The following is a 27,706-nucleotide window of genomic DNA, read 5'->3' on the forward strand; positions in this document are numbered from 1 at the left end:
CATTTTTTTTGTCAAGTTCCTTAAATGTGCTGAGAATGTTCACAAGCCAAACAACTATTCTGCACCATTCCCAGAAAGTTGTGGGAAGGTTGTATGCAAAATCACCATAGGACAACCACGCTCTCACCAAGCTCGAAGAAACATATGGTTCTCAGAACGTTGTGTGCTAGCTGGGATACCTCTCAGAAAAAAAGATAGGCAATGTGCAGTAAATGTGCCATTTTGTGGTAGGTGGGGATTGTGAAATTAAAAACTACAAATTAGATTTCAGTGCTTGAAAAGGTTGAGCTTGTTTTGTTCGTATTTACAGTTATTACCTTGAAGTTGTATTTTATTTATTTATTTAACCTTTATTTAACCAGGCAAGTCAGTTACGAACACATTCTTATTTACAATGACGGACTACCAAAAGGCAAAAGGCCTCCTGCGAGGATTCTGGCTGGGATTTGAAAAAGTAATACAAATAAAATATAAATATAGGACAAAACTTTGCTCTGTATATTTGTCTCATGTATTACTTTTACTTGGGTTACACGCGCAGATGAATTGGAGAATTCTCATATACTCTTGTCTGTGCCATTGCTGTTGCATTCCAAGCTTGTTTTGATGCATTCCAAACTAATTTGGAAATTAATGCACATTTTATAGAAGACTGTTCCTTCTGTAGTGATTTTGGGACATTTGTGGATTGAATTTAAATTATTATATAGGCCTTTCTCATAATTGTAACCGACACATTACATGTCCTCGGAACGAATTGTATGTTGACATTGTTTCCTTACGTCATGTCATTTATGTGCGACGACAGCGAAGGGGGAAAGATGGCGGCCGCCATGGTGCAAATGTCTTGTTTGTACCGTGGGATGCTAGCGGTCAGGGCAACTGGAATCCGACCGCTCATCCCTGGCCTGGTGCCGTCGCAGTTTAGAGCATTTTCTGTGAAGAAGGAGAAAGAGCCGGAACTGGAGGACAATCCATATTATAATAAATATCAGGAAAAGATCAGAAAGCTAAGGAGGTAACGTTATAAGCGAAAAAAAAGTCACACGCTAGCAAATATTAATTTAACGTTCGCTTGCTAACTTACCCACATTACATGGCAATAACACTGGGTGCTAGCTAATCTTGGTGCGCAACTGTCACTGTTTGTCAAATTAATGTCCCATGTGTAGTCAGCTAGCCAAATCTTGCCAACCGTTAGCTAGCAGGGGTGTAATCATTAGTCCAGAACTTTTTCCTACGAAAACGAGTTATTGGACAAATTCAGGTTAGTTTCGTTTGGTTCCTAGTGAATACACCCCTGGTCTCAAGGTTGTATTCATTACGTCTTCGAAACAAGTTTACCGTTTGACAACCAAACGTAACGGGGAGGAACCTACCTGATTTTGTCAAATAACTACTTTTCCAAAACTTTGTCCGTTTGGAGTAAACGGTTTGTTGGCGTTTTGCAACCGACAACGTTTTGGAACAGAATTTTTATTTTGTATTTTTTATTTCACCTTTATTTAACCAGGTAGGCTAGTTGAGAATAAGTTCTCATTTGCAACTGCGACCTGGCCAAGATAAAGCATAGCAGTGTGAACAGACAACACAAAGTTACACATGGAGTAAACAATTAACAAGTCAATAACACAGTAGAAAAAGAAAAAAAAGGGGAGTCTATATACATTGTGTGCAAAAGGCATGAGGGGGTAGGCGAATAGTTACAATTTTGCAGATTAATAACACTGGAGTGATACATGATCAGATGGTCATGTACAGGTAGAGATATTGGTGTGCAAAAGAGCAGAAAAGTAAATAAATAAAAACAGTATGGGGATGAGGTAGGTAAAAATGGGTGGGCTATTTACCGATAGACTATGTACAGCTGCAGCGATCGGTTAACTGCTCAGATAGCAGATGTTTGAAGATGGTGAGGGAGATAAAAGTCTCCAACTTCAGCGATTTTTGCAATTCGTTCCAGTCACAGGCAGCAGAGAACTGGAACGAAAGGCGGCCGAATGAGGTGTTGGCTTTAGGGATGATCAGTGAGATACACCTGCTGGAGCGCGTGCTACGGATGGGTGTTGCCATCGTGACCAGTGAACTGAGATAAGGCGGAGCTTTACCTAGCATGGACTTGTAGATGACCTGGAGCCAGTGGGTCTGGTGACGAATATGTAGCGAGGGCCAGCCGACTAGAGCATACAAGTCGCAGTGGTGGGTGGTATAAGGTGCTTTAGTGACAAAACGGATGGCACTGTGATAAACTGCATCCAGTTTGCTGAGTAGAGTGTTGGAAGCAATTTTGTAGATGACATCGCCGAAGTCGAGGATCGGTAGGATAGTCAGTTTTACTAGGGTTAAGTTTGGCGGCGTGAGTGAAGAAGGCTTTGTTGCGGAATAGAAAGACGATTCTTGATTTGATTTTCGATTGGAGATGTTTGATATGAGTCTGGAAGGAGAGTTTACAGTCTAGCCAGACACCTAGGTACTTATAGATGTCCACATATTCAAGGTCGGAACCATCCAGGGTGGTGATGCTGGTCAGGCGTGCGGGTGCAGGCAGCGAACGGTTGAAAAGCATGCATTTGGTTTTACTAGCGTTTAAGAGCAGTTGGAGGCCACGGAAGGAGTGTTGTATGGCATTGAAGCTCGTTTGGAGGTTAGATAGCACAGTGTCCAAGGACGGGCCGGAAGTATATAGAATGGTGTCGTCTGCGTAGAGGTGGATCAGGGAATCGCCCGCAGCAAGAGCAACATCATTGATATATACAGAGAAAAGAGTCGGCCCGAGGATTGAACCCTGTGGCACCCCCATAGAGACTGCCAGAGGACCGGACAGCATGCCCTCCGATTTGACACACTGAACTCTGTCTGCAAAGTAATTGGTGAACCAGGCAAGGCAGTCATCCGATAAACCGAGGCTACTGAGTCTGCCGATAAGAATATGGTGATTGACAGAGTCGAAAGACTTGGCAAGGTCGATGAAGACGGCTGCACAGTACTGTCTTTTATCGATGGCGGTTATGATATTGTTTAGTACCTTGAGCGTGGCTGAGGTGCACCCGTGACCGGCTCGGAAACCAGATTGCACAGCGGAGAAGGTGGTATTCGAGATGGTCAGTGACCTGTTTGTTGACTTGGCTTTCGAAGACCTTAGATAGGCAGGGCAGGATGGATATAGGTCTGTAACAGTTTGGGTCCAGGGTGTCTCCCCCTTTGAAGAGGGAGGTGACTGCGGCAGCTTTCCAATCCTTGGGGATCTCAGACGATATGAAAGAGAGGTTGAACAGGCTGGTAATAGGGGTTGCGACAATGGAGGCGGATAGTTTCAGAAATAGAGGGTCCAGATTGTCAAGCCCAGCTGATTTGTACGGGTCCAGGTTTTGCAGCTCTTTCAGAACATCTGCTATCTGGATTTGGGTAAAGGAGAACCTGGAGAGGCTTGGGCGAGTAGCTGCGGGGGGGGCGGAGCTGTTGGCCTGAACCACTCCTCCAGCATCTTTTCTTTTCTTCTGCGTCTCACCAATGTTCTTCTTTGTGATCCGAACACCTCCAACTTATATTTGTCTGTCCATAACACTTTTTTCCAATCTTCCTCTGTCCAGTGTGTTCTTTTGCCCATCTTGTTCAGGGGCAGAACAACAGATTTTTACCTTGTCAGCTCAGGGATTCGATCTTGCAACCTTCCGGTTACTAGTCCAACTCTCTAACCACTAGGCTACCTGCCTCCCCATTTGGATCCAATACAGACCCGACCCGGTCTCTCTAATCTATGACATGTTTGGGTCGGATCTGGTAGTATATTTTATATATATATATTTTTTAAATTATTTCTAGGTTGGGTGGGGATTCTGCGGGTCTCATTTCTGAGACCCAAGAATACTTCTAATCTGAACTTTCTACTACTCGGTACTTACCCTCCTGATTCAACTAACTTAATCAAGAGAATTCACTGTTTTTTTAAGTACTGGGCAGGAACAAAAGCCTGCACATACCAGGACAAGGATTGAGTGACAGTACTAATAACTACTAGCCAGAGCTAACCTTGATATTGTAGAGCTTGTAAGTCTTTTGTCCTGGTCTGGATAATTAAAGGCCTAACAGAAGTCATGACAGTCACTCTCCTCTGAGATGTTTCCTGCTACAAAATACACTGTTCTTTTTACCATTTTGTCTTTCATATCTAGGCTGAACTGTAGCTTAGTTTTGAACTTAGGGATTTCCTAACCAGCCTTTATTTTATTTTTTTCAGTGCCAAACCGCAGGAGTTCAATGCTCGGCTCGAGAAGCGAAATGAAATTAAACGGGAGCCACTCGGACACTCTAAACAATCAGAGTTCGTCAACCTCATGGAGCAGGAGGTAGGTTACTAAGATTGGAGGTTATATTGACCTTAGTCCCTTGGACCAGATGGGTGATGGCAAGCAAGTCTACAATCTAATAGAACCCAGTGTTTTGATTTTGGAAATTGACCTCGCAGGCCCTCTATAAGCTGGTTGTCTGGGTGGTTTGTCCTTATGATGCTAGGAAACTTTTTTTTAAATATTCTGGGTTCGTGATTTCACCTGACTCATGCGCACAACCATGTAAGCACGAGCTGGGCTGGTATGTGTTAATGGCGTGTATTTAGATTGTGTGGTTATGCTTCAGGTTATAGGAATCTGAACCCAATACCAGCGTTTTGAGAAGTTTAATAATCATTCCTAGCGTTATTTGGACCAACCACCCAGATAAACAGTAGAGAAAGTCCCAATGTAATTGGAGGGGTTGTGAAAGGACCGGACACAGCAATGTAATCAGAGGGTACCTAGCTAGGGTTAGCATTAGCTAGCTATCACCGGCCGACGTATTAAGCTACAGTGTCTAAAGAAAGTGTTCACACCCCTTGACTTTTTCCACACTTCAGCCTGAATTTAAAATGGATATTCATTGAGGTTTTGTGCCACTGATCAACACACAATACCTTACAATGTGGAATTTTGTTTTTAGAAATTTGCTGAAAAGTCTTGAATCAATAAGTTGCATGGACTCACTCTGAGTGCAATAATAGTGGTTAACATGGTTTTTGAACGATTACCCCATCTCTATACCCGACATACAATTGTCTGTAAGGTCCCTCGGTCGAGTAGTGAATTTCAACCACAAAGACCAATGAGGTTTATCAATGCCTCACAGAGAAGGGAACCTATTGGTAGAATGGTACAAAAAATTAAGCAGACATTGAATATCCCTTTGAGCATGGTGATGTTATTAATAACGCTTTGGCTGGTGTAGCAAAACACCCAATCACTACAAAGATACAGGCTTCCTTCTGAACTCAGTTGCCGAAGAGGAAAAAAACTGCTCAGTAATTTCACCATGAGGCCAATGGTGACTGAGGATGTATCAACAACAGTGTAGTTACTCCACAATACTAACCTAATGGACAAAGTGAAAAGAAGGAAGCCTGTACAGAATACACATATTCCAAAACATGAATCCTGTTTGCAATAATGCACCAAAGTAATGTACTTTTTGCCCAGAATACAAAACATTATGTTTGTGGAAAATCCAACACATCACTGAGTACCAATCTTAATATTTCCAAGCATGGTGATGGCAGCATCATGTTACGGGAATGCTTGTCATCAGCAAGGACTAGGGAGTTGTTTAGGATAAAAAGAAACGGAATAGAGCTGAGCACAGACAAAATCCTAGAGGTAAATCTGGTTGTCTGCTTTCCAACAGACACTGGGGAAAAATGCACCTTTCAGCAGCACAATAACCTAAAACACAGGGCCAAACATACACTGGAGTTACTTACTATGATAACATTGAATGTTTCTGAGTGGCCTAATTAGTTTTGGCTTAAATTGGCTTGAACATTTATGGCAAGACTTGAAAATGGATGTCTGGCATACGCTCTGGATACGAGTTTCCGCTAAATTACTTAAATGTAAATGAGTTTTAAAATTATAATGAGCAAATATTGTACAATGCAGGTGTGCAAAGCTCGTAGAGGCTTACTCAAAAAGACTCGCAGCTGTAAATCGCTGCCAACGTTGATTCTAACATGTATTAACTCAGGGGGTTGAATACTTATCTAATCTAGATGTATTAGTAAATATAATTTTTCTTCCACTTTGATATTCAAATATTTTGTGTAGATTGTAAAAAAAAAATTAAAACATTTAAAAAAAGAAGAGAATTAAATAAATTTTAATCCCAATTTCTAACATAACAAAATGTGGAAAGGTCAAGGGGTATGAATACTTTCTGAATACTCTGTATATTGACCCTAGTGGTCTAAGGCACTACATCACAGTGCAAGAGGTGTCACTACAGTCCCTGGTTCGATTCCAGGCTGTATTACATCCGGCCGTGATTGGTAGTCCCATAGGGCGACGCACAATTGTCCCAGCGTGGTCCGGGTTTTGCCGGGGTAGGCCGTCATTGTAAAGAAGAACTTGTTCTCAACTGACTTGCCTATGTAACACCTTCTGTTGGGTGTAATGGATTACCCTCTGCTGCTTAGGAGTGTGTCCCACGGTTGTACAATTCTTTACACTGAAACAATGTTTTTGCCAACCCCTAGATGCTCTGACAGCCTTTGTGCCAATATATTTGATTGACATCCATTTATATGCAACAAATCTTATCTTATTTGCAGTTAGAGAAGCGTGACAACCAGGCTGATGGTTCAGGCAGATTCACCAAAGACAAGGTGAGAAGTCAAATCAGTGTATTAATACAATTTGCATAATTCGGTTGAAGTTTGTGTAGTGCTTTACACTAGGTTTTAAAGCCCATGGATTTGTATGAGGGTAAATCACCCTGTCCACCTGGATAATACCATTTAAAGTTTCTTGCACAGACCCTAGGATCTATCCTGAACTTGGACTTGATCCAGGATAAGTCAGGAGAAGAAATTGCAGAGGTACGTGTTTAAATGTTTAGAGTAATTCAAACCTAGCATATCTATGTGAAGAACGTTATTTTTCATGTTTTCATACGAGGAATAAAACCCATTTATGTAACTTTCATTTTGTTTTCAGCTTTGGAGGCAGTATTATGCCACAAAAGACACCATAAGCGCCATCATACCAGTAAGTTTGCCATTTTGTCGGATAACACTTTTGACAGCAGTTTAACAAATGCATAATTACAATTACATAATTCTTGCTCTATTTTAGGCCCACGTTTTTGAAGTGATTTTCAACAGAGCTAAGTGCAACCCTGTGGTAAGCATGTATAAGCTTTGTGCCTAGTAGAACTGTACTGTAGTTTGTTCAAAGGTTGATGATAAAGCAGTGTGTTTACAATGACATTGCACACATTGTGTGGCATGGTGACAGAGCAAATGTGGTTGTTTGAGGAGTATCATGCATCAAAGGACACTGGATGGCAGTATTGTACAAGTAAAGAAAGAGAAGCTTTAATATTCAGCGCTTCCATAACATGTTGACCACAACCTGAATAATGTATGGACAACAGTGAATTGAGATGATTTAATACACAGCATTTCATTTTTTTTTTTGTGAAATGTTATACTCATGAGTCCACTATTGGAACTCATGTTGAATGGTTTTAATCTATCTGATAGTTGAATACAAAAACATTTAAAGGTATCACTCACCGATATAACAATGTGTTACTCCCCGACATCCAGTTCCTGTATGCGTTACCCCAAAAGGAGGGCTATGAATTTTTCCTGGGGCAGTGGTCGGACCACGAACTGCATTTCACGTCCCTGATCAATGTCCAGGTAACTCCTATATAATTTATCTTATAGCTCCTCTTTTAATGTTTTATTTAATGGAACCTTTATTTAACTAGGCAAGTCAGTTAAGAACAAATTCTTATTTACAACGACGGCCTACACCGGCCAAACCCGGACGATGCTGGGCCAAATGTGCGCCGCCCTATGGGACTCCCGATCACGGCCGGACATGCAGTGTCTTAGACCGCTGCACCACTCGGGAGCCCCTCTTCCTAGCTCACCCAAGCAACACCATGGGTTTCAACACTGAACAAAAATACAAAAACAACATGCAACAATTTCATATATAAGGAAATCAGTCAATTGAAATAAATAAATTAGGCCCAATCTATAGATTTCAGCCAATCAGAATTAATTTTTCCCCACAACAGGGCTTTATTACAGACAGAAATACTACACAGTTTCATCAACTGTCTAGGTGGCTGGTCTCAGATGATCCCGCAGGTGACGAAGCCGGATGTGGAGGTCCTGAGCTGGCTTAGTTACACGTGGTGTGTGGTTGTGAGGCCGGTTGGACGTACTGCCAAATTCTCTAAAATGACGTTGGAAGCCGCTTATGGTAGAGAAATCAACATTAAATTCTCTGGCAACCGCTCTGGTGGACATTCCTGCAGCAACATGCCAATTTCACATCCCTCAACTTGAGACATCTGTGGCATTGTTTTGTATGACAAAACTGCACATTTTAGAGTGGCCTTTTTTGACTTGTCTAATGATCATGCTGTTTAGCCAGCTTCTTGATATGCCACACCTGTCAGGTGGATGGATTATCTTGGCAAAGGAGAAATGCTCACTAACAGGGATGTAAACCAATTTGTGCACAACATTTGAGAGAAATAAGCTTTTTGTGCGTGTGGAAAATGTCTGTGATCTTTTATTTCAGCTCATGAAACATGAGACCAACACTTTACATGTTGCGTTTTATATTTTTGTTCAGTATATGATGTATAGAAATACGATTATAGTCCTAGATAATTTGTATTATCTGTGGTGTAGATTCTATACTATATCGACTCTGGTGTTTCCCTGACCCCCTCCACAGACCATGGGAGAGCACGCCCCCAGTCAGTTGATCCTCTACCACTATTCTGACCTGCAGAAAGACAAGGGTGTAGTGCTCATGACTGCCGAGATGGACCCTAAGTTCATGGTAAGCTGTTTCTAATAAGCCATTGTACATGATGCAATACCACTTTAAAAATCCATAAAAAATAATGATGTTGAGGTCAATGTTAGAAGGCAGCAGCCCAGTTATACTCCACATTCAACATAATCTTTACTCATACAGGCTAATCACTACTGTATACACACGGCACATTTAATCAATTATATCAACAACTGTGCAATGTGAAATGGTAATTAGTCAAGTAGATGTTCTGTAGATTACAGCAATGTCATTCATCTCTGGTATTTTTTGCATTGTAATTAGCAGAGAACTTTTTCTAATGTATAGCTTGTTTTATTTGGTTTGTTCCAAGTAGGGGAAGGCTTTTAACCTAATACTCCTGTTTTGCAGACAGTACATCTGGCTCAGTGCTTGGCCAATCAGGTGCAGCTGTTCTACGGAACCCAGCGGCAGGAGATTTTTAGATTGGTGGAGACCTTCAACCACAAACCAGCTGACTTTAAACACATGGCAGTGATTGCTGAGTTGGAACAGAGTGGCGTCAATCCTGCTCTCACCTCTGGAAACTAGATCAAGAGTTGTCAGACGGTGAAATTTTGCTCCAATTTACCAAGGGATTGGCACATGGTCATTCATTTGGCGCCAATCTTGCGTTTGCGAGAATGACGTCTTTTGCTTGGCACTAATCACCTGGTTGACCAGATGCATCAGTCAAAATTTATGCTAAATTCCCGGGCATAGATGATGTAATGAATCAATGTTATTTAATCTTATCAAAGCCTTAAATGTTATTTTTCACCTCTCCCCTGTCCATCTTACTGTTGTACTTGACAGTAGTCTCGTATTCCTGTCAGAACCAGCCTACAACCCATAAGGCACTCTATACTGTACATAGGTCTCTGGCCAAATGTAATGCACTATGACCCCTTGTGGAAGGTAGTGCTCTATACACAGAATAGAGTGCCATTTCGTGTATGGTGTTCCCCTTCCAAATATTCTTGTTACTTTTAGATAGAATAACTGCAGGAATTTGGTTTTCAAAACAATGGAGTGTACAATGAGGTTTTGTACATAAGTATATTTGTACATATAAGTAAACTCAGCAAAAAAATAAACGTCCTCTCACTGTCAACTGCGTTTATTTTCAGCAAACTTAACATGTGTAAATATTTGTATTAACATAAGATTCAACAACTGAGACAAACTGAACAAGTTCCACAGACATGTGACTAACAGAAATGGAATAATGTGTCCCTGAACATAAGGGGGGGTCAAAATCAAAAGTAACAGTCTGTATCTGGTGTGGCCACCAGCTGCATTAAGTACAGCAGTGCATCTCCTCCTCATGGACTGTACCAGATTTGCCAGTTCTTGCTATGAGATGTTACCCCACTATTCCACCAAGGCACCTGCAAGTTCCCGGACATTTCTGGGGTTAATGGCCCTAGTCCTCACCCGCCGATCCAACACGTCCCAGATGTGCTCAATTGGATGGAGATCCGGGCTCTTCACTGGCCATGGCAGAACACTGACATTCCTGTCTTGCAGGAAATCGCGCACAGAACAAGCAGTATGTCTGGTGGCATTGTCATGCTGGAGGGTCATGTCAGGATGAGCCTGCAGGAAGGGTACCACATGAGGGAGGAGGATGTCTTCCCTGTAATGCACAGCGTTGAGATTGCCTGCAATGACCACAAGCTCAGTCCGATGATGCTGTGACACACCGCCCCAGACCATGACAGACCCTCCAAATCGATCCCGCTCCAGAGTAAAGGTCTCGGTGTAATGCTCATTCCTTCGACGATAAATGCGAATCCGACCATCACCTCTGGTGAGATGAAACCGCAACTCGTCAGTGAAGAGCACTTTTTTTTTTGCCAGTCCTGCCTGGTCCAGTGGCGGTGGGTTTGTGCCCATAGGCAATGTTTTTGCCGGTGATGTCTGGTGAGGACCTGCCGTACAATAGGCTGAGAGAGTCCAGCCTCTCTCAGCCTATTGCGGACAGTCTGCGCACTGATGGAGGGATTGTGCGTTCCTAGTGTAACTTGGGCAGTTGTTGCCATCCTGTACCTGTCCCGCAGGTGTGATGTTCGGATGTACCGATCCTGTGCAGGTGTTGTTACACGTGGTCTGCCACTGCGAGGGCAGGCAGCTGTCCATCCTGTCTCCCTGTCGTGCTGTTTTAGGCGTCCCCCGTCGTTGCAATTTATTTCCCTGGCCACATCTGCAGTTCTCATGCCTCCTTGCAGCATGCCTAAGGCATGTTCAAGCAGATGAGCTGGGATGCCGAGCATCTTTCTTTTGGTGTTTTTCAGAGTCAGTAGATAGGCCTCTTTAGTGTCCTACGTTTTCATGACTGTGACCTTAATTGCCCACCGTCTGTAAGTTGTTAGTGTCTTAACAACTGTTCCACAGCTGCATGTTCATTAATTGTTTGTGGTTCATTGGACTAGCATGGGAAACGGTGTTTAAACCCTTTACAATGATCTGTGAAGTTATTTGGATTTTAACTAATTATCTTTGAAAGAGAGTGTCCTGAAAAAGGGACGCTTTTTTTCCCTGAGTTTATATTGTAGAGTAACTGTGTAATACTGAAAGAATGGTTAGACAATTTCTGTGTTCATTTATTTTACATAGTTGCAACTTGAGCGGTATGACTGGCCACATACAGTATCATTCACCTGTTGCACCCATTTATTTAGTGTCCTGATATATTGTTACAATAAATTCAAAAGGAACGTTCATAACATGCAAAATAGCTACCCTGGTTTGTACGGTTATGAACAATGCATAGATGCTTTTCCGGTTGCATGTGTACTTTGCTCAATCAATGTAAACATGACGCGGTGCTTTCGACCTGCCTCTGGTATCACTGGCTATAAATAAATGTATAACTACATTTTTATTGGTATTTCATGAATGAGTCATGTCTCACCCGTGTAAATTCCTCTAATGCCGTCAGGGGATCTGATAGGCTACTGTTCCTACAGAGGTGTGTCTGTCTGGAAATTTGGTACATTCATTCACAGCGGAGTTCATGTTTTTAAGACCTTTTTCTTTTCAGCACCTTTGTAAATTGCAGGATGTCTGTCGACAATGTTTATGGCCGCGTAGAGCAGTATAGGAACGCATGATAAAAATTCATTATTTCGCTACTGACATTTTTTCACCCAACACTCGCAATTCGACTCCCATCACCTTATAGGTTATCAAATCTCTTTACAGATTAAGTCAGAAGCCGATTCATATCGATAATCAAGAGGTCGCTTCGCCAACGAATTGACTTCGTCAGGTGCATAGCCTACAGCTCAGTTCAGTAGGCGAGCCAACGAAAAAAAGAACTGCGAGAAAACAGAACCACCCACAGAAGATTTATAGAGGTAATAAAACATTATGTATTGGCATTTTACCTGTTATCCCTATACATTTATAATTACAGAAGTAACTGTATCGGTCGTTGTCTCTGACAGCAGTACCATAATGTGGCCTAAGACAATTTCCCTTGTGTCAAATGATATATTTGCACAGTAGCTACACCTGTGCCTCAAGCATAACGATGGCATCAATTCGTCCATTGATGGTTTCACAAGCCTGCTGTATACAGACATGGATGTCTCTGGCTTATCTGAATGAAGATGTTATCTTATAAACGTTGCACTTTGAGTTAGAGCTTTATTCTTCTGTTTTGAATAATGGAGCACACCTAGGCTTAAACCTGTTTTAATGCAGAATATTTGCACTGACAAACCATTTAGCCTACATACATAGCCGACAAAACACATTAAAAATAAACTAGCACATGACTGAAATAAATTCAACTAGGCTAATATATCCAGTTAACACCATTGTGTATTAAAAATCCCTTTTTTATTAATTATATATTATAGGCTAATAGGCCACATGCGTTTCTCCAAGTGTCATGACATTGCTGAGAATCTGATCTAGAATATGTTCAACGTATAACTCAAATGTGTTGATACTGGATTCGACATTCCACAACATCACGTTTATAGCCCTACTATACTTGTCCAGTAACCATGGTTTCTTGCAAATGACTGAAACACTTGATAGCGTCCTCCACTTCCTCCTTCTACCTTTTATTGACTCATCCACCCGTCTGCCTGCTGCTCACATGATGAATGCTCCACAGATGGCGAAGGCAGACCAGCGCTTTGGGCAGAGAGATGGCTCCGACCAGAACTTTGACTACATGTTCAAGCTCCTCATCATTGGAAACAGCAGCGTGGGAAAAACCAGCTTTCTGTTCCGCTACGCAGACGACTCGTTCAGCAACTCTTTCGTCAGCACAGTGGGCATCGACTTCAAAGTCAAGACTGTCTACAGGAATGACAAGCGGGTTAAGCTCCAGATATGGGTGAGTTGTAGACAGTTTTCTCCAGTCAATTCAAACTGAATCTATTATCACCTTGTCGATTTTGAAGCTATTATGTTTCTATTGTGTTCTATTCTATATCTATGTCACCATAAATGTGCCATGTGATGCAGCTGACGTTTTTGTCACCTGTTTTCAGTCCGTCTGAGCTTGATCAGACCGAACATAAGATGAGGATCATATTTCATTCAATTAGGCCTATATGGTCATTCTACAGTTAGTTATACATGCTAAAAGTCCACTGCTCAAGATACAGGGCTTGAGTGCACTGTGCATAAGGATTATAATAATTACGCACAAGTAGGCTAAATACAGGATAGATAATCATGTTATTATGTGCATAATGATTATGATGTTCAGTCTCTTCTGGGTTATGCTTTGTTGATCCATTTAGTATTTGTTTCTGGCTTGAGCTCCACATTCACAATTGCACCCAATCCTTGTAACTACAGCCAGGACGATGTCATGACTGTATTGTAGATAAATTACACACACACACACACACACACAGTATTTCTCCTGCAGGCCTAGGGAGACAGAAGCTTCTGGTGAGCTTGCATCATTGAGTAATGATTGTTGTCATGGCAGCAGCTCTTCACATTACTCCCCAACAGCGAGATTCTGTGAGGTAATTGAGTGAGGGGTAAGGGGTAAGAACCCACAGAGGGTATACAGGGGGGTGTGGGGGAGGAGCTATGCAGACTCAACTGCTAGAGTAAATTGCAATTTGTGATAAACCGAGAGTGGTAATCAGTGCAGATTGAGCCCGTCTTCAATGCCAGACTGGAGGTGTAAAAATAGAATGTGGTGTGGTCACACTCAAAACAGCTGCGGCGCGATTGATGTTGGCAGCAGCAGCGACAATCTTGCAAAAACATACAGCAATGCCATCACTGGCTCCGTGAGAGCAGACAGCAAGCTCCACTACAGCAAACTCTAAGCACAGTTAGGGTTGCCGCCTAGCCTATTTACCCAGTGCTTCTCTAGAACCAGTGGTGTAGAATGCAGATCTGGGTTCAAATCATTTCAAATAGTTCATCTGTGCGGGATTGAGCATGCCTGGTTGGACCAATAGAATAGTAAAAAAAAAAATGCAAGCCCCGCCCATCTGGCACTCCAGGCAGGCAAATGATCAAAGTTGGTTGAGAGAATGCCAAGAGTTTGCAAAGCTTTGTTTAACACTTTTTTGGTTACTACATGATTCCATATGTGTTATTTCATCGTTTTTATGTCTTCACTATTATTCTACAATGTAGAAAATAGTACAAATAAAGAAAAACCCTTGAATGAGTAGGTGTGTCCAAACTTTTGACTGGTACTGTACATATACACACAGCAACAGCACAGCCTTCATTGTAAAACAATTCTTAAAGGCTCAGTGCAGTCAAAAACGTGTTTTTTAAATATATTTCCAAACTATGAGGTTAAAACAACACTGTGAAAATGATGATGATGCCCTTTTAGTGTAGGAGCTGTTTGAAAAGACCACCTAATTCTTTCTAGCTAGCCATTTCACACCGGGTACACTAGCAAAATTCTTGCTTGAGAAATTGCTTTTGCTAAGAAGCTATTTTTGTTTATTGTTTTCAATTAAATGGTCAAAAATCACAGTAAGGTACTTCATTCTTATCCAAAAATGATTTGATATTGAGATAAAAACGGCTGCAATTGGGCCTTTAAAGTTTAAACTGCTTAAAAAAAGAAATGTTTAAAGGTGAAATATGCAGAAATCACTCCACGATTTCATGGTAGCTAAAATTCTAATAGTTCACATAATTTATGTGACAAAACAAGTACTCAAGAGTGTATAGAATCAATGTACCATATAAACCGCTGTGAAATATATTTTACATAACCAAAAATATTTGAAGCTGATGTACAAAACTGAAAGTAAAAGATGCTAATACGAAAGAAATTGCGCACATAGAACAGGTCTATTGTGTCTTAGACTTGCTTTCAATGAGAATGACAGATCTATAACTCACATCTATGTGAATTTGATCAAGTAGCCCAAAAAGTTACATATTGTGGCTTTAAACACTAAGAAAAAATCTTAATTTCATGCAAATTTTCAATGTAGATATGGTCCTGCGTATGACCGCTAGGGGGCGATGCAGTTCAATCTACCGCAGTCATGGCAACCAGGGACTTCATATCCCGCTTCCCATCGATGGGAAGTTGTTGCGGTGATGTATGATTGCGTGTTCATACACACCCAACAATCTGTGTTTAACGCCACATATGGGGTGTGTGAGAGCTTTCGCTTTGTACATATAGAGCGATCATTGTACAACATGTCCATCCGGGCCATCACGGTTTTCCGACATGGATGCCATCAGGGCATTGAAGCCGACATCCACTACCATTGACAATGGCTGCATATCAACTGCAATCATTTCTGTAATCAGCGCTGTGATTTTCTCACTCCGTCCCTTTATCGCACTGCTTTCGTCTGTTCGGGGCATACGCTGCTGCTAGCAACGGTTTGACTCATGGTGCCTCCCTTTCAGATGGTTAAACATTGCACCTGTACTGCCACTGTAGCTCACTTCCACCTCGCAAAGTTTGCATTTCACCACCTTTTCATTTAACTTCTCAAAGTGTTGCCAAACAGGACGTCGTTGCTGTCTCACTCTGCCATTTGTCCAACTGTTAACGACAATGACGTGCGGAGCGCTTTATATCCATGGCAAATAACGTTACAGCATTGTTGCGTTGGGTATTTGTTGAATTAAAATGTTTACATTCATGATGATGAAAGGGACCTGTTAGGGATAGCTTTGTGATAACGGCACTGTTATTTTTAAAAAAATAAATGAAGAAACGTTTTTCAGTTAGTTTTGTTTTTCTTCTAAACGTTAACAATCACAATTTATTTTAAACGTTCACACCTCTTGCCTCTATATAACTCATTTCATAATAATAATCATGTAATGTTCTTTACTTGAACACAATCAGTCCTGGGTTCAAATAGTATTCCAAATAGTCCAACCACTATCACGGTACCAGCAAAAATTTTGGACATACCTACTCATTCCAGGGTTTTTCTTAATTTTTACTATTTTCTACATTGTACAATAATAGTGAAAACATCAAAACTATGAAATAACACTTATGGAATCATGTAGTAACCAAAACAGTGTTAAACAAATCAAAAATATATTTGAGACTCTTCAAAGTAGACGCCCTTTGCCTTGATGACGGCTTCAGGACAAGTCTCTGAATGTCCTTGAGTGGCCCAGCCAGAGCCCGAACCCATCTAACATATCTGGAGAGACCTGAAAATAGCTGTGCAACGACGCTCCCCAAATAACCTGACAGAGCTTGAGAGGATCTGCAGAGAAAAATGGGAGAAACTCGCAAAATACAGGTGTGCCAAGCTTGTAGTCATACCCAAGAAGACTTGAGGCTGTAAAGTACTGAGTATATTTCATATACTCTTCATATTTCATATGGGATATTTCATTTTTATATTTTTTTAATGAATTTGATCAAATAAAAAAATAAAAAAACAGTTTTTGCATTGTCATTATGGGGTATTGTGTGTAGATTTAATGAGATGTTTTTTTTTTCATCCATTTTAGAGTAAGGCTGTAATGTAACAAAATGTGGAAAAAGTCAAGTGGTCTGAATACTTTCTGAATGCACTCCCATGCATTCAACCCAAGCATCCGACAATGGTACTTGAAACAAGCAGCGGAAAATCCTGTCAAATACCACTTGGCAGACCACCTGGCATTTACACTCAAATACGCAAACAAAAGCACCTGTTTTGGGCTGTGTATTTGATATTAGTCAAATACACAGAAAAGCATTTCAAATACCAGATACTGAAATACATATGTATTTGAACCCTGTTCTGCACATAATTTAACTTGGTCGTCCCGCTCCGACCCCAGGGGTCCACCGACCCGCAGAGTTCCGACATGACACACCCCACTCAGCTGCAGAATCGTAGTGAAACATTTATTATTGGCTTTGTGTGGACTATGCCAGGGCCAGAGTGACATTCCACAGGACGCTAGACCCCCAGGGCCAGAGTGACATTCCACAGGACGCTAGACCCCCAGGGCCAGAGTGACATTCCACAGGACGCTAGACCCCCAGGGCCAGAGTGACATTCCACAGGACGCTAGACCCCCAGGGCCAGAGTGACATTCCACAGGACGCTAGACCCCCAGGGCCAGAGTGACATTCCACAGGACACTAGACCCCCAGGGCCAGAGTGACATTCCACAGGACGCTAGACCCCCAGGGCCAGAGTGACATTCCACAGGACGCTAGACCCCCAGGGCCAGAGTGACATTCCACAGGACGCTAGACCCCCAGGGCCAGAGTGACATTCCACAGGACGCTAGACCCCCAGGGCCAGAGTGACATTCCACAGGACGCTAGACCCCCAGGGCCAGAGTGACATTCCACAGGACGCTAGACCCCCAGGGCCAGAGTGACATTCCACAGGACGCTAGACCCCCAGGGCCAGAGTGACATTCCACAGGACGCTAGACCCCCAGGGCCAGAGTGACATTCCACAGGACGCTAGACCCCCAGGGCCAGAGTGACATTCCACAGGACGCTAGACCCCCAGGGCCAGAGTGACATTCCACAGGACGCTAGACCCCCAGGGCCAGGATGGATATTTCTCTACCCAAACAAAAGAGCGATGTGTAAACCTTTAAACAACACATGGGGTAAGACCCATGTTAATGGCCAGGCACACAAGACAAAGGAGATGATTGTGGACTACAGGAAAAAGAGAACCGAGCACGCCCCCATTCTCATCGACCGGGCTGCAGTGGAGCAGGTTGAGAGCGTCAAGATCCTTGGTGTCCACATCACCAACAAACTAATATGGTCCAAGCACACCAAGACAGTCCTGAAGAGGAAACGACAAAACCTATTCCCCCTCAGGAGACTGAAAAGATTTGGCATGGGTCCTCAGATCCTCAAAAGGTTCTACAGCTGCACCATCGAGAGCATCCTCACCGCCTGGTATGGCAACTGCTCGGCCTCCGACCGCAAGGCGCTACAGAGGGTAGTGTGCAAAGCCCAGTACATCACTGGGGCCAAGCTTCCTGCCATCCAGGACCTCTGTACCAGGCAGTGTCAGAGGAAGGCCCTAAAAATTGTCAGACTCCAGCCACCCTAGTCATAGACTGTTCTCTCTGCTACAGCACGGCAAGCGGTACCGGAGCTCCAAGTCTAGGTCCAAGAGGCTTCTAAACAGCTTCTACCCCCAAGCCATAAGACTCCTGAACATCTAGTCAAATGGCTACCCAGACTATTTGCAGTGCCCCCCCCCCCCACCCCCTCTTTACACAACTGCTACTCTCTGTTGTCATCTATGCATAGTCACTTTTAGAAGTCTACCTACATGTACCTACTACCTCAAATAACCAGTGCCCTCGCACATTGACTCTGTATCGGTACACCCCTGTATAGTCTCGCTATTGTTATTTCACTGCTGCTCTTTAATTTCTTGTTACTTTTATCTCTTATTCTTATCTGTATTTTTTTAAACTGCATTGTTGGTTAGGGGCTCGTGAGTAAGCATTTGACTGTACGGTCTACACTTGTTGTATTTGGTGCATGTGACTAATACAATTTGATTTGATTTGACCCGTAAACAAGTGCACAATAACGCATAGCATGGAAGCCAATACAACAGCACAGGTACTCACAAGACCAATGGGTATAGTAACAATAACCGACAAGGACAATGGGGAACAGAGGGTGTGTGTGTGTGTATGTATGTCGGGGTTGGTGGTAATGAATCCAGTTCAGTGACACCTAGAAGGCCGGTGACGTAGACCTCCGGAGCTGGTGAACGGAATGAGCAGCAGTACTGGGGGAATCCGTGACAACTTGTCTCCAAAGTGGTCCTCTGGTAAAAACAAGCACATATAATTATTAAAAGGCAAGACAAAATTACAAACACCCATAATATATTAATTTATATTGACATCCTAGAAATCATTCTGCTTAGGAGGCTGATACACCAACAAGTATAGTATGACATTTGGGAAGAAGTATATCTACCCATGAAACCTCAAAGCCATCCATTTTCAGATCTGAATGAGAATTACATAATTCCTAGTAAAAACACAATGCATCGTTGTTCGTGTTAAACCATTGTGTTTTGTCACGAAGGTGGAGCCTATGTCTATGAATATGAATTCTCCATTAATTAGATCAGGACAAAGTGCTAGGCTTTGTCCTACACATATGCTTGCTTATGTGCATTAATCAAACGAATGGACACAGAGGCAGCAAAGCAGCAACAAATCAGCATTACTGGAATATTTGCTTTCTATATTTAGACGGGGAAAAACAGCCATTTTTACATTCTGCAATCAAGATTAAACAGTTACATTAGGAAGAGTGAGCTGCCATAAGGACTGACAGATAAGATATTGACACTTCTGAAAGTCACATTGATGGCAATCATGACAAGCACAGATGGGGAGACCTGGGGAGAGATCAGTGGATCCGTCATTGGTATCAATAGATGGGTGAGTCATTGAGTCTTTTATCAGATTAGGTTTAGAGTCTTATTACGATTAGGGAGAGGTTGGTGTGGTAGCCTGGTCCCTGTATTTTGTTTGTATGACCATAGGAGTTGACTATATACAGCACTAACAGATCTGGGAACAGGTCATTGATATGGATGGCACCCACTGTCCTTTCCTTACAATAAAAAAAATCTGGGGCACAGATGATGTCAAGTGATCAGAAACCTCAGAGGCCGTATCAAGCGTTTCAGAGTAGGACTGCTTATTTAGGATAAATGCTGCCTTTTAGCTCCCGTTAAAACCTCTTTGGGCTAGGGGGCAGTATTTTGACGTTCCGATGAAAAGCAGCCCAAAGTAAACTGCCTGTTACTCACGCCCAGAAGCTAGGATATGCATATAATTGGTAGATATGGATAGACAACACTCTAAAGTTTCTAAAACTGTTAAAAGTATGTCTGTGAGTATAACAGAACTGATATGGCAGGCGAAACCCAGAGGACAAACCATCCCCCCCAAAAAAATGTTTTCACCCTACCACTGTTTCCTATGGCTGTCATTTTTATTATGAGGCAAAATCCTCCCAGATTGTAGTTCCTAGGTCTTCCACTAGACAGTTCCACTCAACAGTCTTCAGAAAGAGTTTCAGGCTTGTTTATGGACAAATGAGCTAGAATTTGTAGTTTTTCAAGGTGGCTCCCATTTTGTCTGTAGTGTTTTCATGTGCGTGGATGAGAGCACGTTCTTTGTTGTTTTTCTCCAGTAAAGACAATAACGATTCTCCATCTTTATCGTTTATTTACGTATTAGGGTACCTGCGGTTTGATTATAAACGTTGTTTGACTTGTTTGCAGAAGTTTATTAGTAACGTTTGGGATTCATTTTGTATGCATTTTGATGGCGGGAAACCGGTGGATTATTGACTGAAGCGTGCCAACTAAACTGAGTTTTTGGGGATATAGAGAAGGACATTATCGAACGAAAGGACCATTTGTGATGATTCTGGGACCTTTTGGAGTGCCAACAGCATTTATTATATCGCTATTTCTGACTTTCGTGGCGCACCTGCCTGGTTGAAATATGTTTTTCATGCTTTTGTATGCGGGGCGCTGTCCTCAGATAATTGCATGGTGTGCTTTCGCCGTAAAGCCTTTTTGAAATCTGACACAGCGGCTGGATTAACAAGACGTTAAGCTTTATTTTGATGTATAACACTTGTATTTTCATGAGTGTTAAATATTTATATTTCTGTAATTTGAATTTCACACTGCAATTTCACTGGATGTGGTCGAGGTGTGCCGCTAGCGGGACGTCTAGCCATAACAGGTTTTAATAAGATTACATATCCAGGTGGGGCTGATCTAAATGCTAAGATGCTTGATACATACGATGGCCCCAGAAACACTACCTGCCTTGGGTTCACAGCCCATCACTACAGATCGCCGTTAGCAGCGCGACCAAGTATACTGTGATCTTAAATGATAAGTGGCAAGCCGAGAGCTTGGCCATGCAACTGCTACTGTTCTGATTGCCAATGTGACATTGCAACTTCCACACGTATCACGTGCCATGAGTTGAGGTGAGAAAAGCTTGAGTTTGACAATCCCGGTGGTTATTCTGGCATTTCACAGATGTAGCGTATGTGTCTTGGGATTTTCCCAGGCAACAGCTCCTGTGTGGTTATAAACCTAGATTTGGAAGATTCCAGATAAGGGTATTGGCGTCACTTTCCATCCAAGCCTCCTTTAACCCCACAACTCCTGCTAACATGTCTTAATGTCCCCCAGTCACAGTCAGTCCCTTTGACAAAGATCTGTCTCCCATAGCAAACCATTCTGTCGATGGCAGTTCCTGTGTCATTGGAAGGTTGACTGCATTGGAGTTTCTGCTAGATGGGCAAGATGCAAAGTCAAAATGTATGAAAACCAAAATTCTTAATTTAAGTTTAGGATTAGGCATTAGGGTTAGCAGTGTGGTTAGGTTTAAAATCAGACGTGATGACTTTGTGGCTGTGCTATCTAGCCATCTTTGCAGAGCTGCCTCCAGTACATGAGTCTTCTTAATAAATGCCAACTTGTATAATATTGTCCTGTACCATTGCAGTTTTCTAACATGTTTTTTTTACTCTAATACAGTGGTTCTTTCACACAGCACTGAAAGATTCTTTATTATCATAGGATGCTATATGAACATTGAACAATATTAATATGCCTTTGTCTCTCCTAGGATACAGCAGGGCAGGAGAGGTATAGGACTATCACCACCGCTTACTACAGAGGAGCTATGGGCTTCATCCTCATGTACGATATCTGCAATGAAGAGTCCTTCAACGCTGTGCAGGACTGGTGGGTCTGCTGACTGAGACACCAGGGCTGTCTCTCAATACTCTCAAATGGCTTCCTTTGCTGCTTTCATTACTCACCACTGGAGAAGACACTGATTGTGTGTGTGTGTGTGTGTGTGTGTGTTTCAGGGCTACCCAGATAAAAACCTATTCGTGGGATAACGCTCAGGTCATCCTGGTGGGCAACAAGTGTGATGTGGGCGAGGAGAGGGTGGTGCCCACAGAGAAGGGGAAGCACTTGGCTGACCAATTAGGTGAGTTAATTGCCTGGATTACCATATTGTCAAGACTGTCCTTCTGCTGAAATTCATGTTATTTCGCCTTATAGCAGTGCTGACCTGCAATGGTATTTCTGGCCAGGACAAGATTCCATGTTTGTGAGATTTTAATTGAAACCACACTGAGGAATTGTGGTGGTGAACAAAATGGCGTCTACTCTACTCTATTTTAGTATGAATGAAGAATAAATTGGTAATACACAAGAAAGATTTATCCCCTGGAGCTATACAGTGCCCTTATTGGGACAGTGAAGCCATTTGTCTTTTGGCTTTATACTCGAAAGGTTTGGATTTGAAATCAAACAATGACTATGAGGTTAAAGTGCAGACTATCCGTTTTCATTTGAGGGCATTTTTATTCATATCGCGTGAAACCTTTAGAAATTACAACACTTTTTTTTTTTACATAGACCCCCCCCCCCCCCCCCCCCATTGTAGGGGACCAAAAGTATTGGGACAAAATCACTTATGTGTATTAAAGTAGTAAAAAAGTTTAGTATTTGGTCCCATATTCCTAGCACACAATGACCTCATTGTGTGCATTTGCTGTTTGTTTTGGTTGTGTTTCAGATTATTTTGTGCCCAATAATGTATTGTGTCATCTTGGAGTCACTTTTATTGTAAATAAGAGTATAATATGTTTCTAAACACATCTACATTAATGTGGATGCTTCCATGATAATGGATAGTCCTGAATGAATTGTGAAATATGATGAGTGAGAAAGTTACAGTTATTTACATTTCATTTCTACTAGGCACAAAATAATCTGAAACACAACCAACACATACAGCAAATGCATCCAACATTATTCACTGTCCCAGTAGTTACGGAGGGCACTGTATAAGCAAATCCACATCAGTTCTTCTCTATACGTGTTATTAGCATTACTCTAGTCTTGTCAAGAGTCTACACGCGTCATCTCTATAGCTGTGCGTCATTTCTATAGCTGTGCGGCATAACGTGTCATGTCTGTGCTTTGCGCCCCATGTTGTGGAGGCAAGCTAATCAGTGCTAGTTGTTTCATGCTCTCTGCTCTGATGTCACCTTTCTGAGACGACCTGTCACTCCTGGAGCTTTGTGTTAGCCTCTTGCTCTCAAATGTTGAACGGTTGGCTGAAGTGTGACCACTGAGGGTATCTTATCGAATCCTGGAGCGTGTTCGTACTTGGTACACAGCATGGTATAACCTGTGTAATATTTAGTATCCCGTGTCCTCACCTAGCTCTGGTCCTAGGTGTTAGTGTGCATTCCACTACTAACTTATTAGAGGAACGCACACTAACGCCCTGGACCAGAGCTATGTACTCACCATACTGTATGTACTCCTTCTGTCTGTGTGCAGGGTTCGAGTACTACGAGGCCAGCGCCAAGGAGAACATTAATGTCCGCCAGGTGTTTGAGCGGCTGGTCGACATCATCTGCGTCAAGATGTCCGAGCGAGTGGACGTGGAGCCGCCCATGGTCCCCGGCGTCAAGACTACCAGACTCACCGACAAGCCCCCCCAGTTACCTCAGAAGTGCACCTGTGCCTGACTCACACTTATAGGGCTGAGCCAAGCCATGCCGAGCCAAGCCATGCCGAGCCATACTTGGCTGGCCTGGTTACGCTTCTACCATAGTTGCTGGAACCATACTGGAAAATACCATTTGAATAGAAACTATCCTAGCCAGCACCGTGCAGTTGGGGTTGGCCCTATAGTATGAGTGAGGTACTACTGATTTGGCCCCTCAGTTCTCCACTACGATACTTGCCATTCAAATCAAAATCAAATCAAATGTATTTATATAGCCCTTCTTACATCAGCTGATATCTCAAAGTGCTGTACAGAAACCCAGCCTAAAACCCCAAACAGCAAGCAATACAGGTGTAGAAGCACGGTGGCTAGGAAAAACTCCTAGAAAGGCCAAAACCTAGGAAGAAACCTAGAGAGGAACCAGGCTATGAGGGGTGGCCAGTCCTCTTCTGGCTGTGCCAGGTGGAGATTATAACAGAACATGGCCAAGATGTTCAAATGTTCATAAATGACCAGCATGGTCAAATAATAATAATCACAGTGGTTGTCGAGGGTGCAGCAAGTCAGCACCTCAGGAGTAAATGTCAGTTGGCTTTTCATAGCCGATCATTACGAATATCTCTACCACTCCTGCTGTCTCTAAGAGAGTTGAAAACAGCAGGTCTGGGACAGGTAGCATTCCACTACTGTTCTTTCCCAACTCCCTGTAAAGCTATTACAAGTTCCACAAACCTCTTTCCAAAAAAGTAGCCAACTATACAATGTAATTTATCAAGCTACCAATAACCACTACTACTACCACTACCACCAAAAACTACTACCATCAATAACTACTACTACCACTACTACTACTACTATTTACATATGTTTCCCCCCTGTAGCCTTGACCTCCAGCTGGTTCAGAGGTCAAGGAACACTAAGCAGGGTATACAGGTAAGCACAGCATTGCCTCTATCCTCCAAAAAGTGGCTTCACCACCACACAAAGAAACACAAGACCACATCAGTTCGCATTACAAGTTTACACGGGTTAGGAGACGAGCCTCGATAGCTGCATTGCCTTCAAGTTCAGAATAATTTGGTTTAGTGCTCTTGTTGACCGTCCTTTACAAGCACTAAAGCGAAGACAAACTACCCACTGGGTACAGACGTCAGTTCAATCTAGTTTTGATTTACATTTGGTTGAGTTGTCAACTAACGTGAAATCAACAAATTCACCACGACATTGGATTTAGGTTCAAAGTTGGATAAAACAATAGATATAAATGCCCTTACGTTGATGACTTTTTGCAAATCAAATCAGTTTTCCACATTGATTCAACATCATCACATATATTTTTGGGGTTGAAATTATGTAGAAACAACATTGATTCAACCAGTTTTTGCCCAGTGGGTAACAATCTTCCCTGTAGATTTTTGAGTCTCTTAACAATATGCAGTGCAACTGTCTCTTGAAGAGGTAGTAACAATGGTACACTGTTGAAATGGCAAGATGTTCAATACCTCTTTCACCACCAACACTAAGCCAATGCCATGTACAGGGAGTTCTGACATTCTGAGGGACTATATAGAATATAGATGTTCATTGGAGAGCACACTCTTTATCCTTCAGCTAATATCATCTAGACGTTATGTAGGCCATGTTTATGTACAGTGTTTATTTCATGAAAATGTGTGTGTTTTAGAGAGCAAAGCAGTCTATTGTTGTGTATGACACATAACTGAGTGTTCAGTTGTAACGGTTTCATTTGTGTATCATGTAACTTGGGCAGAGGTACATGTCAACATCAAAATACATTGTGAAATGGAAGAGACAGAAAATTATATTTTAAAATGTTCTGCTTAAAAAAAAAACAATGGCAAAATCTTAAACATATTCTGCAAAATCTTTGTATCGCAAAATAGCACGTTTTTAAGTGTAGCTTCCCACCATGTGTATTTTCAGTTTTATATTTAAATGTCTTAATATAATGATTTAATATGTGAATTTGTAAATCATAGTTCAAAGCTATAATGGTGTTTGCTGAATTTATTTTGATGCTGTATTATGGGAAGAAATATAGACCATTAATGTGAACTTGTTGTTACAGTGAACTCCTAGACAAAGTGGGAGAAAAGCACAAAGTGATTGTACAACATTTTGTGGATGTTTGTATATTATAGATGCAATTTAGTATATTAAAAAGCACAACTCTACTTTTGAATTCTGTACAATCAGTTAAACTACAACGAATCAAATGTTCTTATAGGCAGTTAGCATCGAAATCTTATTAAATGAAGTATTCTAATTCCTAATTATAAACTGGATGGTTCAAGCCCTGACTGCTGATTGGCTGAAAGCCGTGGTTTATCAGACCGTATACCACAGGTATGACAAAACATATATTTTTACTCTTCTAATTACATTGGTTTATAATAGCAATAAGGCTCCTCGGGGGTTTGTGGTATATGGCCAATATACTGTACCATGGCTAAGGGCTTTATCCAAGCACTCTGCATTATGTCATGCGCAAGAACAGCCTTTAGCCATGGTATATTGGCCATATGCCTTATTGTTTAATTCTATGGCAGCTACACTGTATTCATACAATAGCACAATTAGAACTACAGGGCCTTTAGAAAGTATTCAGACCCCTTGACTTTTTCCACGTTTTGTTACGTTACAGCCTTATTCTAAAATGTATTAAACTGCTTTTTTTCCCCCTCATCAACCTTCTTTTCCCCTCGTCTTCTTGGGTATGACGCTACAAGCTTGGCACACCTGTATTTGGGGAGTTCCTCCCAATCTTCTCTGCAGATCTTCTCAAGCTCTGTCAGGTTGGATGGGGAGCGTTGAGGCACAGCTATTTTCAGGTCTCTCGAGATGTTTGATTGGGTCGAAGTCCAGGCTCTGGCTGGGCCAATTAAGGACATTCAGAGACCTGTCCAAAAGCCACTCCTGCGTTGTCTTGGCTGTGTGCTTAGGGTCATGTTCCTGTTAGAAGGTGAACCTTTGCTCCAGTCTGAGGTCCTGAGCACTCTGGAGTAGGTTTTCATCAATGATCTCTCTGTACTTTGCTCCGTTCATCTTTGTCATCATCCTGACAAGTCTCCCAGTCCCTGCTGCTGAAAAACATTCCCACAGCATGATGCTACCGCCACCATGCTTCACCGTAGGGATGGTGCCAGGTTTCCTCCAAACGTGAACCTTGGTATTCAGGCCAAAAAGTTAAATCTTGGTTTCATCAAACCAGATAATCTTGTGTCTCATGGTCTGAGAGTCTTTGCGACTTTTGGCAAACTCCAAGCGGGCTGTCATGTGCCTTTTACTGAGGATTAGCTTCCGTCTGGCCACTCTACCATAAAGGCCTGATTGGTGGAGTGCTGCAGAGATGGTTGTCTATCTGGAAGGTTCTTCCATCTCCACAGAGGAACTCTGGAGCTCTGTCAGAGTGACCATCATGTTCTTGGTCACTCACCTGACCAAGGCCCTTCTCACTCGATTGCTCAGTTTATCTGGGTGGCCAGCTCTAGGAAGGGTCTTGGTGGTTCCAAACTTCTTCCATTTATGAATGATGGAGGTCACTGTGTTCTTGGGGACCTTTAATGCTGCAGACATTTTTTTGTACCCTTCCCCAGATCTGTGCCTCGACACAATCCTGTTTTGGAGCTCTACGGACAATTCTTTCGACCTCATGGCTTGGTTTTTGCTCTGACATGCACTGTCAACTGTGGGACCTTTATATAGACAGGTGTGTGCCTTTCCAAATCATGTCCAATCAATTGAATTTACCACAGGTGGACTCTAATCTCAAGGAT

General features: G+C 42.2%; 2 protein-coding genes across 5 annotated transcripts; both read left to right on the plus strand.

Moving 5' to 3' along the window:
• The first annotated feature begins 746 nt into the window (after positions 1-746).
• Positions 747-10,002, plus strand: LOC110485648 (ATP synthase mitochondrial F1 complex assembly factor 1). 4 transcript variants are annotated; one of them, XM_021556786.3, is made up of 9 exons: positions 747-1,018; positions 4,238-4,346; positions 6,635-6,688; positions 6,827-6,901; positions 7,020-7,070; positions 7,158-7,205; positions 7,634-7,729; positions 8,787-8,894; positions 9,261-10,002. In XM_021556786.3, the coding sequence occupies exons 1-9, from the start codon at positions 762-764 to the stop codon at positions 9,438-9,440; spliced, it is 978 nt and encodes a 325-aa protein (XP_021412461.2). In that variant the 5' UTR covers positions 747-761; the 3' UTR covers positions 9,441-10,002. The 4 variants fall into 4 exon arrangements, with proteins under 4 accessions (XP_021412461.2, XP_021412540.2, XP_021412697.2 ...); XM_021556865.3 differs by having other exon boundaries at positions 6,839-6,901; XM_021557022.3 differs by lacking the exon at positions 7,158-7,205 and having other exon boundaries at positions 6,839-6,901.
• A 748-nt stretch (positions 10,003-10,750) lies between these two features.
• On the plus strand, positions 10,751-26,104 carry LOC110485979 (ras-related protein Rab-3B). Its single transcript, XM_021557288.3, has 5 exons — positions 10,751-12,250; positions 13,021-13,245; positions 21,999-22,117; positions 22,246-22,370; positions 23,738-26,104. Exons 2-5 carry the CDS (start codon positions 13,021-13,023, stop codon positions 23,926-23,928), a joined length of 660 nt encoding a protein of 219 aa, XP_021412963.1. The 5' UTR covers positions 10,751-12,250; the 3' UTR covers positions 23,929-26,104.
• The last annotated feature ends 1,602 nt before the right edge of the window (positions 26,105-27,706 follow it).

The sequence above is a fragment of the Oncorhynchus mykiss genome, chromosome 1 (genome assembly GCF_057628025.1).
Source record: "Oncorhynchus mykiss isolate SJ-2025 chromosome 1, ASM5762802v1, whole genome shotgun sequence".
NCBI lineage: Eukaryota > Metazoa > Chordata > Actinopteri > Salmoniformes > Salmonidae > Oncorhynchus > Oncorhynchus mykiss.

Excerpts from the sequence above, each read along its gene's own strand:
- LOC110485648 (XM_021556786.3), top strand. The coding sequence starts at position 762 with ATGTTGACATTGTTTCCTTACGTCATGTCATTTATGTGCGACGACAGC. Across the intron at positions 6,902-7,019 it reads CAGGAGAAGAAATTGCAGAG|CTTTGGAGGCAGTATTATGC; the intron begins GTACGTGTTTAA and ends TTTTGTTTTCAG. Across the intron at positions 7,730-8,786 it reads CGTCCCTGATCAATGTCCAG|ACCATGGGAGAGCACGCCCC; the intron begins GTAACTCCTATA and ends CCCCCTCCACAG.
- LOC110485979 (XM_021557288.3), top strand. The coding sequence starts at position 13,021 with ATGGCGAAGGCAGACCAGCGCTTTGGGCAGAGAGATGGCTCCGACCAG. Across the intron at positions 13,246-21,998 it reads GGGTTAAGCTCCAGATATGG|GATACAGCAGGGCAGGAGAG; the intron begins GTGAGTTGTAGA and ends TGTCTCTCCTAG. Across the intron at positions 22,118-22,245 it reads TTCAACGCTGTGCAGGACTG|GGCTACCCAGATAAAAACCT; the intron begins GTGGGTCTGCTG and ends TGTGTGTTTCAG.